Source organism: Neopsephotus bourkii, unplaced genomic scaffold (genome assembly GCF_033783945.1).
Source record: "Neopsephotus bourkii isolate Nb327-2 ecotype Australia unplaced genomic scaffold, CSIRO-AGI_Nbou_v1 NB_989, whole genome shotgun sequence".
In the NCBI taxonomy this organism is placed as follows: domain Eukaryota; kingdom Metazoa; phylum Chordata; class Aves; order Psittaciformes; family Psittacidae; genus Neopsephotus; species Neopsephotus bourkii.
The window spans coordinates 257,049-272,752 of record NW_026901481.1 but is presented as its reverse complement, the minus strand read 5'-3'; the positions used below and the strand labels follow the sequence as shown (position 1 = coordinate 272,752).

Sequence of the window (15,704 nt, the reverse complement as noted above, 5' to 3'; positions counted from 1 at the left end):
AATTTTGCTTTATGAGGCATCACTGCTTGATTTCATCATTAGCTGGGGCTTCTGTCGCTGACCATTGCCACTGCCCCAGGCAGTCTTGGGCATGTATAAAGCTGAGGGTTTCCCAGCTCTCTATCCTGCTTCATTCATTCGACTCTCCTGATCGTTGCGGTAAGTCCAAGACTTATGTCCCTCTTTCCTTCTTCAGCTCTATCTTCCTCAACGTCTATTCCTCTGTCTCCCACACCTCCATTTGATCATGAATAGTTACGCCCTGATAGCGCTCTCTCACAAGCAGGGAAAGGCTGCGAATTTAAATTCCCAACAAAGATCCACGGGGAATAATAATGCACCTTTGGATCTCATCAACTGCCTATCTTCATTTGTTGAGGGGGCTTTTCTTGTTCCTATGGTTGAGACAGGCTGAAGAAATGTGTGAGAGAGCAAGGGCTTTTCAGCAGCACATCCACTGTGTAATTGGACTTTGCTTTGACTGCCTGAAATGATCCAGGCAATGTCCCGGAGCAGAGGTTGCAACTGCAGGAGTGAGGAGGGATTTGGGGTTATGCCTTGTACAGCACCGTAACTCTCCCGTCTCTTGCAGCTTGTCCTCCCGAAGAAAAGAATGTCCTGCTCAAGCCTGTGCGTCCCCTCCTGTGGGGTGGCCGCCCCACGCCCCCTGGCTGACACCACCAACGAGCCCTGTGTGCGTCAGTGCCAGAGCTCCTCGGTGGTGATCCAGCCCCCAGCCACGGTGGTCACCTTCCCCGGACCCATCCTCAGCTCCTTCCCGCAGCACAGCGCTGTGGGCTCAGCGGGAGTCCCTGCCATTGCTGGGGGCTCCGGTGGCAGTTATGGAGGCCGTGGTGGTTATGGTGGCTCTGGTGGCTACGGAGGCCTTGGTGGCTATGGGGGCTATGGAGGCTACGGTAGCTGTGGAGGATATGGCGGCTGGGGCCGAGGCCTCATGTCCTTTGGTGCCAGCTGTGGGATCTGCTAAGCCCCACCTGCCTCCTGCTACAGATGACAGAGTTCTCCAAGAAAGCCACTTGCACTTCCCAACTGATGATGCCCAAAGAAAAACATCCTTTCAGCACTGCTGGGTTCCAGAGGTTGGGGGCCTGGTACTTGTTGATGGCTAACTCTAAGTATTTTATGCCCCAATTCAGTATCTCTTTAAGGCATGCTTCCTATGAGAATGCAGCCCCATGATGGGTGCCTGCTCCTGCAGCATGCCTAATGCTCTTTGCGGCTCTGCCCATTGCCTGGAGATGCAGGCTTCTCTTGGTCGGGGTTCTGCACTTGTCCCAGCTCCTTCCCTTCTCAAACTGCAATAAAAGCTGTGTTGCATCCCATTGTTCTCCCTCGATTTTATTCTATTGCCTCCACATGCAATACCCTAGGTAGCAGCATGGGTTCTCCTGTGTTTTCAAGAGAGCTCCCAGACACTGCCTTCTCAGAGGGACCTTTGGAAGCTGCTTGCCTTCCTCCTGCCTGCCCTCTGGAGTCAACAGATTGCTCAGAGACAGTTACGGTGAGCAGGGACCATGCTCATCTCCACTAACAACAGTTGCTCCCTCTGCCATCTCTCTCATCTCTCAGCATTAGGCTCCTGCCCTCTGCAGCACAAAAAGGCATGAGGGGCTCCACACCTATTTTCTTGCCCACTCACTTCATTACTCATTGGCTGCCTGCAGCGCCAGGACCCCCGCATGGACATGGCAGGAGACACAGCCCAACGGCAAAGAGCCAGCTCAAGGCCTCTTGTAAGGCCACTGCTCAAAGGGGGAGAGAGTAAACACTTCCCAACACCTCCCCAAATGCCTTGCCACCACATTCTTGCATCCCTGCACCATCTCCACATCCAGTTTTCCCTCTGTCTCCCAGTATTCCTTGGAAAACATTTGCCTTGTCTGCGCCAGCTGCTGTAGGTGAAGATCTTGCCAGCCACTTCTGTGTCCCCCACCTTCAGCTTGCAGACATGGCTATGGCAAGGAATGACAGGAGAGATTTTTAAAGCCACATTCCCTGGAACCACCTTTGGGGGCTTTTCTGCCCTTCCTCACATAGAAGACCATAATGTAGACCACGCTGTCACACACCTCCCAAAGCATCCAGCCGCAGCAGTCGTGACAGGCTCTAACATACCCGCCAGTACGTGTCCTCTAGGGAGACACGCATGCCACCATGTGAGCCAGCACATAGCACAGGCCTGAGAAACAGTTCACAGCAAACTGAAAAGATATGGGGACGGACGATGCCTCTTTTCCTGAGGTCCCCAGAAATGACCAACCTGGTGCTACATTGCCCTTCCTGATGGCTTTAGCAGGAGTTGTCTTTGTGCAAGACCAGTGTGCAGGGATGGGATCCCACAATGAGAAGTTACCTGGGTAAGGGAGGAATCTCATCAGTGTTGGCATTGCAGCTTCCCTCTCAAATAGCTTTATGTTTCATGCAACTTGGATACCCAGGGACAAATCATGGCTTGGAGAGACACTTGGGAAGATTTGCCTGTGTCTATCACCCCCCTTCCTGCTGGTCCCAATCACTCTTTGAGCACGGGGACATGTCCAACATGTGGCAGGAGCACTGTACATGCACAGATATTCCCTTCATTCCCCTGGACATCCCAATATGATCAATTTATGGTTTAGTGTGAGGTGTCCCGCTCACAGCAAGGGTTTGCAACTAGATGATCTTAAGGTCATTTCCAACCCTAAATATTCTAGGATTCTATAACAAGGCAAGAAAAGGAGGCCACGGAAGCATGCGAGTTTTGAGGAGGATTTGAAAGATCTTCCTCCATACCCCTGCGGCTTCTTCCCTCATATCTTCCAAAAAGGCATAGGCAATATCTTGTGTTCGCTGCTGTTGGGAAACCAGAAAAAGGTCTTCCAAGCAGAGGCTTAGGGCACATGGAAAGAAACAAGGATCAGGAAAACACATTGCAGTGCAGCACAGAATTTATTGCCGTTTAAGAGGGGTAAAGAGTTGGGCAAGAGCAGGGCCCCAACCAAGGTCAGCCCACGTCTCCAGGTAGTGGACTGAGAAACAAAGAGCATAAACCATGCCGTAGGAGCAGGTGCTCAGTGCAGGTCTCTGTCATCAGGGGTAACCAGCCTATTGAAAGGATGCTCAAGCAGAGCAGGAGGAAGGCAAATTTGGACGACAAGAAGGCACGAGGCATCCAAGCTCTGGATTCCAGCAGTGCTGAAGGCATGTTCTTCCAATGGGCAACATCAAGTTGGGATACGCCAAGGTCTTTCCTGGAGCTCTGTGTCATCTGTGGCCGGCACCAGGTAAGGCTTAGCAGCTCCCACAGCTGGCACCAAAGGACATGAGGCCTCGGCCCCAGCCGCCATATCCTCCACAGCCACCGAAGCCTCCATAGCCCCCATAGCCACCAAGGCCTCCGTAGCCACCAGAGCCACCATAACCACCACGGCCTCCATAACTGCCACCGGAGCCCCCAGCAATGGCAGGGACTCCCGCTGAGCCCACAGCGCTGTGCTGCGGGAAGGAGCTGAGGATGGGTCCGGGGAAGGTGACCACCGTGGCTGGGGGCTGGATCACCACCGAGGAGCTCTGGCACTGACGCACACAGGGCTCGTTGGTGGTGTCAGCCAGGGGGCATGGGGCGGCCATCCCACAGGAAGGGGCACACAGGCTGGAGCAGGACATCTTTCAGTCTACACGGAGCCCTGGAAAATGCACCAGGGGTTAGGCGCAGGTGAGCACAAGAAACTCTATCAATGGAGGCTGGGAGAGATCTGCAAGAGGCTCAAAGAGCTGTGCTTACCTGTTTGATCAGGAGAATCAAGAGCAGGAATCTGCAGAGGCTGTGAAGTCTTCTGCCCTTTTATGCATTTCCCAGTCCGCCTGGGCATTGGGCATGGGCTGCGGTCAGAATCCACAAGGACTCATGGAAGCCAGTGAATAAACCTCATGACACACAGAATTAGACATGTAACTCTTGGCCCTCTTTATTGGGGTCAGTGTTATGCTAAGGTGCCCCAGAATGCATATGGGTGATGGGATACGGCACGACGCATTTCATGATAGAGAAGGTGCTGTTGAAGATGAGCTTGCAGCTCCAATAAATATGCATCTGTCATTAACATCAGCCCCATTTTGCCTACATAGAAGAGTCACAGACATTCCTCAGATTGCTGTACCCAGCCATGCCACCTACAGCAGGAGCCCTACTGCTGAGTGAGCCGGCAGTGCCTTGCTTGTCTGTGCCTGCGGGGAGAGTGGCTATGTGCACCCTGGCTTTCTGTAGTTTCTCAGCAGCCTCTCCTGTAGCAGCCCTCAATGTCGAGGTGAGGAACTGAGTCCCTCCAGAGAGGGCTCAAGGAGGACCACACTCACAGACACGTGGCCAAGGAAGATGGGGGAGTCCTGCTTCCCTTCCTGCCCTTGTGATGATCCTCCGTGCACGTCTGCCTCTCACACGTGACTCTGCTGTCATACCTCACTGCTCCCCAAGCACGTCAGTGTTGATCACCCAGCAAGTGGGTTTTGCCCCAGACAGTAAATGCAGCTCTTACTCTTTGTATGTTTGTCAATCGGCAAGCCTCAAACACTCCCTGATAAGCAAGGTCATAGAAATGTCTAAGATATATTCCTGACCTACTTTCCCAAAAGTGCATTGGAAGATGGTGGTCCTTTAGAACTCATTCCAAGCGTAAGGAATGGATTCTCTGTTTGCCCAACCTTCCAATGCCTCTATTGAACACCTTGTAAAAGAGAGGTAATGCAGGCGTCATGGCCTTGCCCAGGATTGCAAAGCACTCCTGCAAGGTGCCCAAGGCTCCAGCACATGAGCAAAGTGGGAGGATTAGGGATCGATCAGGGTTTATTGGTTTTGTGAGGTTAGCTATAGCATCGCCTTGTCTTTCATGTCATGGGGACACATGATCTGCCCCTCCCATTCCCATGCCCTCCAAGGCATGTTTGTTTGCTGCTCTCCCCAATGAGGATGGATTCTCTTTGTTTCATGGGGCTTCACCCCTTGATTTCATCATTAGCTGGGGCTTCTGTGAATGATGCTTGCCACTGCCCCAGGCAGTATAGGACAAGTATAAAAGAGCTGAGAGCTTCACAGCTATCCAGCTTCTTCCACTCGACTCTCCTGATCACTGTGGTAAGTCCAAGACTTATGTTCCTTTTTCTTTTCTCAGCTCTGTCTTCTTCAATGTCACTTTTGCTGTCTTTTTTACTCCCCTTACATTGTGAATATTTAGGATGTGATGGTGCTCTCTCTCAACCAGGGAAATACTGGGAACTTAAACTTGCATTAAGATCTTGCTTTAATGTTAGGGAACACTGATGCACTGTGGTGTCTTTCAATCTCATTGACTTCCCATCACCTGCTTTTGATCTCATCTATTTCCCATATTCATTTGATGAGGGGGCTTTTCTTCTTACCTATGAGGCCGTCAATCTCAGGGCACATGTGGGAGAGAAAAAGGTTTACAGCAGCAGGTCAACTGTGGAATGGGACTTAGCTCTGCCTGCCTGTGATAATACAGGAAATGTTCTGTAGAAGAGGTTCCAAGTGCAAGAGGGTCGTAAGGGATTTGGAGTTACGCCTTTGACTGTACTGTAACTCTGCCTGTCCTCCAGCTTGACCTCCTGAAGAGAAGAATGTTCTTCTAAGGCCTATGTACTCCTTTCTGTGGGGTGGCTGCTGTCCACTGGCTGACACCACCAATGAGCCCTGCGTGCGTCAGTGCCAGAGCTCCTCAGTGGTGATCCAACCCCCAGCCACAGTGGTCACCTTCCCTGGACCCATCCTCAGCTCCTTCCCTCAGCACAGTGCTGTGGGCTCAGCAGGAGTCCCTGCCATTGCTGGGGGCTACAGAGGCAGTTATGGAGGCCGTGGGGGTTATGGAGGCCTTGGTGGCTATGGAGGCCTTGGTGGCTATGGGGTCTATGGAGGCTATGGTAGCTGTGGAGGCTGTGGAGGCTTTGGCAGCTACAGAGGCTTTGGTGGCTATGGGGGCTGCAGATATGGCAGATGGGGCTGAGGCCTCATCACCTTTGGTGCCAGCTCTGGGAGCTGCTAAGCTCCACCTGATGCTCGCTTCAGATGACAGAGAGCTCCTGGAAAGACCCTGGCACATCACAGCATGATGATGCCCAAAGGAAGAACAGCCCTTCAGCACTGCTAGGATCCATAGCTTGGACGCCTCAAGCCTGTTGGAGCCTAACTCTGCCTTCCCCCTGACGCGTTTGAGCACCTCTTCAAGACTAATTGCCCCCTAATGACAGAGACACACACTGGACACCTACTCCTCTGGCACTGTTCTTTGTTGTTCTGGCCACTGCCAATAAACATGGGCTGATCTTTGCCAGGGCTTTGCTCTTCTCCCAACACCTTCCCTCTTTAAACTGCAATAAACACTGTGTTTCATCACAGTGTTGACACTTTGATTCTTCCTTCATACACAAAATCCAAAGTGGCAGTAAGGGTTCCCATGAGTGTCCCAGACAGCTCCTACCCACGGCCTTCTCATGGAGACCTTCAGAGGATCCCTGACTTCCTTCTGATTCCCTCAGAAATCACATCTTGCTACAGGAGGTTTGCCCAGAACAGGGACAGTGGTCAGCTGGAGGGACTACATCTAATCCTTCTTTCCCTCCCTTCTCTTTTCACCACCTTTGGCTCCTGTATTGTGCAGACCAAGAAGAACTGTTGTGACCTGCAGTGAGTTTGCTGACCTCTCTGGGCATTTTTCATTGGCTGCCTGCAGCCCCAACCTCCTGGATCGGCATGCCAATGCAGCCATCTCAACAGCAAAGGCCCACCTCAGAGTCACTTGGGAGAATAAAGATCAAATGGGGAGAGTGTCACCAATCCCCAGCACCTCCCCATATGCTTTGCCTCCATCACCTCCACATTCCTGCAACCTTTCACCATATTCACCTCCAGGTTTCTTCTGTCTCCCAAGGATCCTTGAAGCAGTTTTGGCCTCGTCTACTCTCACTGGGGAAGCATAAGCTTTTCTCGTCCATTCCCAGTGTCACCCACATTCAGCCTGCAAACATGCCTCTGCCCAGGAATGACAGCAGAACTTCCCCCAGTCCCATGCACTGGAACAGACTTTGCTGGACCTTTTCTTGCCCTTCCTCATATGCAGGCCCACAATGTAGCCCACACTGCCACACACCTCCCAGAACATCCAGCCACTACAGGATCACTGAAGCCCTCTTCTACCACGGTACACTCAGTACGTACACATGGGACACCAAGTGAGCCAGCACAGAGCTGATGACTGAAAGTTCAGGGAACTTGGTTAGATAAGAGGATGGATGACCCCTCTTTTCCTGGGTACCCAGCAGTGACAAACACGCTGCCACGTTCACCTTCCTGATCGCTTTGGCCAGAGCAGTGCAAGACCACTGTGTAGCGGCTAGATACAACAATAAGAAGACACTTGGAGAAGGAAGGGAGGTTTGGAGGATCAGTGGTGCAATATCTCGCTAAAAGAGCTTCGTGCTTTGTGTGACTTGGTTACCTGGGGACAAATCATAGCTCTTAGAGGTAACTTGGGAGCATTTGGCAGTGTCTACCACACACTTTCTCCCTGGGTATAGGGACATGGATGATACCTGCACTTATTGTCTACCTTTCCGTGGACCTCCCAGTGTGACCAATCCCAAGCCAACAAAAATGCGTAATGGCAGCAAGCTGGTTTGCTGAAGTCTTGGAAGAACTTCCAAAGGACCCATAAAGCATTTTCATATCTTCCAAGTGGCCTTTGAGAATACATTGTGTTTATTGCTGTAGGGACATCTAAGGAAGCTCAGCACGTTGTGCTTCACAAGACTGAGACTGAAGGTCATCAGTAGTTGGAACCCACTGACCAAGTCCTAACAGTAGTGCTACCACTGGACTACTGTGGGAGCTTCAAGCAGTGCAGACTAACGACTGGAAATTAAGGGCAAGTAGGAAAGAAAAAGGTATCAGGAAAAACCAAGGGTCACATTGCGGTGCAACACAGCTTTATTGCAGTTTGATTTGGGGAAGAAGTTTGGACAAAAGCAGAGCCCAAACCAAGGCCAGCCAAAATCTCAAGGCTGCTGGCAGAGCTACAAAGAATATCAGCCCTACCACAGAAGGCACCAAGACTGGGTCTTTGTTATCAAGGCAGCAAATATGGAAGGGATGCTCAAGAAGGGCAGAAGAAATGAAGTGTTGGCCCAGAAGAAGGAATGAGGCGTCCAAGCTCTGGATTCCAGCAGTGCAGATGAGGTGTTCTTCCTTCGGGAATCATCATGTTGGGATGTGCCAGGGGCTTTCCTAGAGCTCTCTGTTGTCTAAAGCTGGACCTGGGTAGGGCTTAGCAGCTCCCACAGCTGGCACCAAAGGGAAGGAGGCCTTGGCCCCAGCTGCCATAACCACAGCCCCCAAAGCCTCCATAGCCACCAAAGCCTCCATATCCACCAAGGCCTCCATAGCCTCCACAGCTACCATAGCCACCAAAGCCTCCAAAGCCACCAAGGCGTCCATAGCCACCATAGCCCCCATAACCTCCATAGCCCCAATAGCCACCAAGGCCTCCATAGCCACCGTAGCCCCCATAGCCGCCAAATCCACCATAGCCTCCAAAACTGCCACCGTAGCCCCCAGCAATGGCAGGGACTCCCGCTGAGCCCACAGCGCTGTGCTGCGGGAAGGAGCTGAGGATGGGTCCGGGGAAGGTGACCACCGAAGCTGGGGGCTGGATCACCACCGTGGAGCTCTGGCACTGACGCACACAGGGCTCGTTGGTGGTGTCAGCCACGGGGCACGGGGCAGCCACTCCACAGGAAGGGGCACACAGGCTGGAGCAGGACATCTTTCAGGCAGGCACGGAGTCCTGGAAAATGCACCAGGGATTAGGCAAGGGTGAGGGCAAGAAACTCTATCAAGGGAGGCAGGGAGAGATCTGCAAGAGGCTTTCAAGAGCTGCACTTACCTGTTTGAACTGAAGAGTCAAGAACAGGAATCTGGATAGAGGCTGTGAAGCCTTCAGCTCTTTTATACAAGTCCCAGATGGCCCAGGGCATCAGCCAGGGGGCGGGGGCAGAATCCACACAGACTAATAGAAGCCAGTGGATAAACTTCATGACACACATAATTAGATAAGTAACTACAGTCCCTCTTTATTGGGGTCAGTGGTATGCAAGAGTGCTTTGGAGTGCATATGGGTAATGGGATATGGCATGGCATAGTTCATGATAGACAAGATGCTGCTGTAGCCAGCATAGCATCAGTAAACACAGTTCTGTCATTATTCCAGCACTTTGGCTACATGGAAGAGTCACAGGCATCTCTCAGAAGATTGCCATGCCCAACCATGCTGCCCTCAGCAGTATCTCTGCTACTGAGTGAGCCAGCACTGCCCAGGTTTCCTGTGCCTGTGGGGAGCATGGCCAAGTGCACCCTGGCTCTTTGTGGGTACTCATCAGCCTCTGTCACAGCCCTCAATGTCTAGCTGAGGAATCGAGTCCCTCCAGAGAGGCCTTGAGGAGGACCACCCTCACAGACATAAGGCCAAGGAAGCTGGGGGAGTCCTTGTTCACATTCTGCTCTTATGCCATCCGTGCACCTTCCCCTTTCACACGTGACCCTGCTGGTGGATCTCACTGCTCTCCAAGCACAACAGTGTTGAGGTCCCAGCATGCGGATCTTGCCCCAGACAGCAAATGCAGCTCCTACTCTTTGCATTTCTGTCCATTTCTGTCACGACCCTCAATCACACACTGACTATCAAGGTCATGGAGATGGCCAAGGCTTAAGTATGCTCCCAACCTGTTCCCCTAAAAGTACATTGGAAGATGGTGGCCTTTTGGGACCCATTCCAAGCATATGGAATGTCTTCCCTGTTTGCCCAAACACCCATTGCCTCTGTTTACTACCTTCTAAAAGAGAGTTAATGACAGACGTGATGTCTGTGCCCAGGATTGCAGAGCACTTCCGCAAGGTGCTGAAGAATCCAGCACATGAGCAAAGTGGGAGGATTAGGGAGAGATGAGGATTTACAGCTGCTATTGCAGTAATAATAATAGAGCCATATTCCATAGAACGATGTGTCACAGTTTATGCTTCCTATCAGCTCTTTCTTAACACAAACTTTTCCATAATTAAATGGCATATAATTGTTTCACATTCATGCTTGCGTCATGAAGTTTGCATGCTTCTCTTCTTGATTACTTGTGGACAAGCTATATGACAGTAATCTTCTCATAGATGCCTGGGACTCTTCCATGTAGGCAGACTTGGGGATTAGTGACAGATCTGTGTTTATTGATGCTGCAATGACAGCTACAGCAGCATCTTGTCTATCATGGAATGTGCTGTGTCAAATTTTCACCCAGATGCACTCCAGGGCACCTTCACGTACTACTGACCCCTGTAAAGATGGACTAGAGTTACTTGTCTAATTAGGCATGTCATGAAGATTGTTCATTGGCTTCCATGAGTCCTTGCTGATTCTGCTCACACCCCTTGGCTGATGCCCCAGGGAGTCTGGGACATGTATAAAAGGGCAAAAGACAGCCTCTATCCAGATTCATGCTCCTGACACTTCTGATCAAACAGCGAAGTGCAGCTCTTAGGAGCCTCTTGCAGATCTCTCCCTGCCTCCCTTGATAGAGTTTCTTGCCCTCACCCTTGCCTAATCCCTGGTGCATTTTCCAGGGCAAATTTGCAGCAGTTTCGTCATTGCTGGGGAACCTAAGTAAAGACATGTCCTCTGTCCCATATCTGCCTGGGTTTACCTGCACTTTCTCTCAGACACATTCTATGTTCTGGCTCACGAGGTGTCCCCTGTGTGTATGCTGAGGGCACCATGGTGGAAGGGAGTTTAGGTGATCCCATCTCTGCTGCCATATATCACTGCTTTTGGAGAAATTAGGCAGCTTTGGCTACATTGTGAGCTGGCGTTTGAGGCAGGGCAGGAAACCCCAGGTTCCGGTACAGGTTGGGAAATGACCTGTTAGAGAGCAGTGTAGGGGAGAGGGACCTGGGGGTCCTAGTGGCCGACAGGGTGACCATGAGCCGACACTGTGCCCTTGTGGCCAAGAAGGCCAATGGCATCCTGGGGTGTATTAGAAGGGGGGTGGTTAGTAGGTCGAGAGAGGTCCCCTTTCCCCTCTACTCTGCCCTGGTGAGACTGCATCTGGAATATTGTGTCCAGTTCTGGGCCCCTCAGTTTAAGAAGGACAGGGACCGGCTGGAGAGAGTCCAGCGCAGGGCAACTAAGATGATGAAGGGAGTGGAGTTCTCCCTTATGAGGAAAGACTGAGGGAGCTGGGTCTGTATATTTTGGAGAAGAGGATATTGAGGGGTGACCTTATTAGTGTATATAAATATATAAAGGGGGAGTGTCCCGAGGATGGAGCCAGGCTCTTCTCAGTGGCAAACAATGATAGGACAAGGGGCAATGGGTACAAACTGGAGCACAAGAGGTTCCACTTAAACTTGAGAAGAAACTTCTTCTCAGTGAGGTGACAGAACACTGGAACAGGCTGCCCAGGGAGGTTGTGGAGTCTCCTTCTCTGGAGACATTCAAAACCCGCCTGGACAAGTTCCTGTGTAACCTTATCTAGGTGTTCCTGCTCCGGCAGGGGGATTGGACTAGATGATCTTTTGAGGTCCCTTCCAATCTCTAACATACTGTGATACTGTGAAATGTCTTTCAGGTCACTGGGTGTAGGAAGCCCTCCTGTTCGGGGGAACTTCTGGGTCTACAGTGTGTGGTGGGTAACATGGCTAGAAAGAGCTTCTGGAGCAGCAGTGAGTGGCAGATGGGGCCAAAAGTGCTCCGAGGAACATTAGAAGAGAAAAAAACCACCACAGTTGAACATAGTGACAGTCTGAAGGAATCTGGAAGCAGTGGGGACAAGGCACTGGGGGAGGATCTGGTAATCGGTGACACTCTTCTTTTGACCTGTATTCTCACGAGTGACACTGACCTGGACCTTTATCTTTGAGATGGATTCATTGTTATGCTAGACCCATGAGAGCTGGAGCTGCAGGCAGTTCATGGGAATGGCCAGAGTGGGCAGAAAATTCACTGCTGGACCCAACAGATCTTTTAGAGCTGCACAGTGCAGGAGCTTAAGGATGGCAGAAGCCTGGGAGGGAAAGAAAGATTAGCTGTGGTCCATGGGCATGAGCATGGTCCCTGTTCTTGTCAGCCCTCATGTAGCAACATGTGGTTTCTGAGGGAAAGGAGGAGGTAGTCAGACACCACCCAAAGGTATCCTTCAAAAGGTCATGGGTGGGAACTGTCTAGAGGATATCATGGGAAACCATATTGCCACATGGGATATTGTGTATGGAGGAAGAACCAAATAAAACCAAGGGTCAGCAATGTGATGCAACACAGCTTTTATTGCAGTTTAAGGGGGAAAGCAGTTGGGAAAAGAGCACGGCCCTGAGCAAGGTCAGTCCAGCACTGCTGGCAGTGGGCAGAGCTCCAAAGGGCATCAAGCATGCTGCAGGAGCAGGAACTTAGTGTGGGTCTCTGTCATCAGGCGGTAACAGGTCTTGAAAGAATGCTCAAGCAGAGCAGGAGGAAGGCAGAGCTGGGCTCCAACAAGCAAGATGTGTCCAAGCTCTGGATCCCAGCAGTGCTGAAAGGGCTTTCTTCTTTAGGGTATCGTCAAGTTGGGATGTGCCATAGGCTTTCCTGGAGCTCTTTGTTGTCTGAGGCTGCTCCCAGGTGGGGCTTACCAGCTGCCACACCAACCACCGAAGGACCTGAGACCACGGCCCCAGCCTCCATATCCACAGCCCCCAAAACCTCCGTAGCCACCAAGGCCTCCGTAGCCTCCACAGCTACCATAGCCTCCATAGCCCCAATAGCCACCAAGGCCTCCATAGCCACCAAGGCCTCCGTAGCCACCGTAGGCTCCGAATCCACCATAGCCTCCATAACTGCCACCATAACCCCCGGCAACGGCAGGGACTCCCGCTGAGCCCACAACGCTGTGCTGAGGGAAGGAGCTGAGGATGGGTCCAGGGAAGGTGACCACCGAAGCCGGGGGCTGGATCACCACCGTGGAGCTCTGGCACTGACGCACACAGGGCTCATTGGTGGTGTCAGCCAGAGGGCACGGGGCGGCCACCCCAGCGGAAGGGAGGCACAGGCTGGAGCAGGACATTCTTCTCTTTGAGAGGTCAAGCTGCACAAGAACACAGAATTATGGTGCTGTACACGACCAAATACCAAATCCCTCCTCACTCTCTTGTGTTTTCAATCAATGCTCCAGGACATTCCCTGTATCGCGTTACGCAGGCAGAGCAGAAACCTGAGCTACAGTTGACATGCTGCTGTAAACCCCTTGCCACTCCTCCGTCCTCTATGATCCTGAATGCCCATGACTGACATAGGAAAAAAGACCCCACATCAAACACAGATAAGAAACCAATGGCATCACAAGGGACTTGAGTGCATTGGTAGACTCATAGATCAGACCTACAGATTAAAGTTCAGACATTTCCCTGTCTCTGAAAGATCACCATCCCATCCTATCTATTCTTATGAAAGGTTATGGACAAGACAGCAAAGAAATGTTGACAAAGATACATAGCTGAAGAAGGAAAGAAGGACATGTGTGGGACTTACCTGAATGATCAGGAGAGTCAAGAGGAAGAAGCTGGATAGGGAGCTGTGAAGCCTTCAGCACTTTTATACATGTCCCACACTGCCTGGGGCAGTGGCCAGCGTCAGCGACAGAAGCCCAAGCTAAAGAGCAAATCAAGTGTGAAGCCTCATGAAACAAAGTATGCACCCTCATTGGGGATTATAGCAAGCAAACGTGCCTTGGAGAGCAAACAGGGAATGGGAGGGGAAGATCACGACACGCCATGACATAAAGACTAGGTTACCTCATGGCACCAATAAACCCCGATCGGGCCCTTATCCTCCCACTTTGCTCATGTGCTGTAGTCTTGGGCACCTTGCAGAAGTGCTTTGCAATCCTGGGCACAGCCGTCACGCCTGTCATTACCTCTGTTTTACAAGGTGGTAAACAGAGGCACGGGGATCTTGGGCAAAGAGAGAAGTCTTTCCACATGCTTGGAATGACTTCTGAAGGACCAATGCATTCCAGTACACTTTTGGGGCAACTGTACAGAACATCTCTAACCTTCAGATGTCTCTATGACCTTGCTTTTCAGGTCGTCACTGGTCCTTATCGACCAAGAAACATGAAATGAGTAGAAGCTGCATTTGATTTGTGGCGGAAGACTCATATGCTGGGAGCTCAACATTTACGTGTTAGGCGAGCAGTGAGATCCAGCAGCAGGGTCTTGGGTGTGAAGGATACATGCACAGAGGCACAGGAGGACAAGAAGAGACCCATGACTCCCCCAACTTCCTTGGCCCTGTGTCTCTGAGTGTGGACCTCGCCATGCCCTCTCTGCAGGGACCCAATTCCCTCAAGTGAACATTAAGGGCTAATACAGGAGATGCTTCTGAGCACGCACAGGGAGTGAGGTTGCACATGGCCATGCTCCCCACAAGCATGGGCATGCTGGGCACTACAGGCTCCATCAGAAGTGGACAGGCAAAGTGGGGGACTAATGACAGTCTTGTGTTTATTGGTGCTGCAACGTCAGCTACAACAGCATCTTGTCTATCATGGAATGTGTCATGCAGTATTCCTTCACCCATACGCACTCCGGGGCACCTTCGCATTCCACTGACCCCAGTAAAGAGGGACAAGAGTTACTTGTCTAATTATGTGTGTCATGAAGTTTATCCACTGGCTTCCACGAGTACTTGCGGATTCTGCCCACACCCCTTGGCTGATGCCCCAGGCAGTCTGGGACATGTATAAAAGAGATGAGGGATTCACAGCCTCTATCCAGATTCCTGTTCTTGACTCTCCTGATCAAACGGGTAAGTGCAGCTCTTGGAGCCTCTTGCAGATCTCTCCCTGCCTCCCTTGACAGAGTTTCTTGCCCTCACCCTTGCCTAATCCCTGGTGAATTTTCCAGGACTCTGCACCTGCCTGAAAGATGTCCTGCTCCAGCCTGTGTGCCCCTTCCTGTGGGGTGGCCGCCCCATGCCCCATGGCTGACACCACCAATGAGCCCTGTGTGCGTCAGTGCCAGAGCTCCACGGTGGTGATCCAGCCCCCAGCTTCGGTGGTCACCTTCCCCGGACCCATCCTCAGCTCCTTCCCGCAGCACAGCGTTGTTGGTTCAGCTGGAGTCCCTGCCATTGCTGGGGGCTACGGTGGCAGTTTTGGAGGCTATGGAGGATTTGGCGGCTATGGGGGCTACAGTGGCTACGGAGGCCTTGGTTTCTACGGGGGCTATGGAGGCTATGGTAGCTGTGGAGGCTATGGAGGCTTTGGAGGATACAGAGGCTTTGGAGGCTATGGAGGCTTTGGGGGCTGTGGATATGGAGGCTGGGGCCGTGGTCTCAGGTCCTTCGGTGGTTGGTGTGGAAGCTGGTAAGCCACACCTGGAACCCGCCTCTAATGACAGAGAGCCCCAGAAAAGCCTCTGGCCCATCCCATCATGATGATACCCAAAAGAAGATGTCTTCTGCACTTCTGGCATTCAGAGCTTTGACACCTTTTGCCTGTTGGAGACCAACTCTTGCCTTCCTCCTCCCCTGCTTAAGCATTGTTTTCAGAGGCATTGACCTCTGAAATCAGAAACCCCCACCAGGTGCCTGCTCCAATGGCAGGGCTGATGCTCTTTG

General features: G+C 51.8%; 5 protein-coding genes across 6 annotated transcripts; 2 read left to right on the top strand and 3 right to left on the bottom strand.

Annotated features, from left to right (window-relative positions):
• The first annotated feature begins 613 nt into the window (after window positions 1-613).
• LOC133215543 (claw keratin-like) lies at window positions 614-1,013 on the top strand. The gene has a single exon (XM_061359617.1). The coding sequence runs from the start codon at window positions 614-616 to the stop codon at window positions 986-988; it is 375 nt and encodes a 124-aa protein (XP_061215601.1). The 3' UTR covers window positions 989-1,013.
• A 2,281-nt stretch (window positions 1,014-3,294) lies between these two features.
• LOC133215542 (claw keratin-like) lies at window positions 3,295-3,669 on the bottom strand. The gene has a single exon (XM_061359616.1). The coding sequence runs from the start codon at window positions 3,667-3,669 to the stop codon at window positions 3,295-3,297; it is 375 nt and encodes a 124-aa protein (XP_061215600.1).
• A 4,667-nt stretch (window positions 3,670-8,336) lies between these two features.
• Window positions 8,337-9,026, bottom strand: LOC133215540 (claw keratin-like). Of its 2 annotated transcripts, XM_061359615.1 has the most exons (2): window positions 8,528-9,026; window positions 8,337-8,455 (listed from the first exon to the last, which is right to left on the bottom strand). In XM_061359615.1, the coding sequence occupies exons 1-2, from the start codon at window positions 8,832-8,834 to the stop codon at window positions 8,337-8,339; spliced, it is 426 nt and encodes a 141-aa protein (XP_061215599.1). In that variant the 5' UTR covers window positions 8,835-9,026. The 2 variants fall into 2 exon arrangements, with proteins under 2 accessions (XP_061215599.1, XP_061215598.1); XM_061359614.1 differs by having other exon boundaries at window positions 8,337-9,026.
• A 3,688-nt stretch (window positions 9,027-12,714) lies between these two features.
• LOC133215504 (claw keratin-like) lies at window positions 12,715-13,149 on the bottom strand. The gene has a single exon (XM_061359571.1). The coding sequence runs from the start codon at window positions 13,147-13,149 to the stop codon at window positions 12,715-12,717; it is 435 nt and encodes a 144-aa protein (XP_061215555.1).
• A 1,861-nt stretch (window positions 13,150-15,010) lies between these two features.
• LOC133215503 (claw keratin-like) lies at window positions 15,011-15,454 on the top strand. The gene has a single exon (XM_061359570.1). It carries the CDS (start codon window positions 15,011-15,013, stop codon window positions 15,452-15,454), a length of 444 nt encoding a protein of 147 aa, XP_061215554.1.
• Window positions 15,455-15,704: the final 250 nt, after the last annotated feature.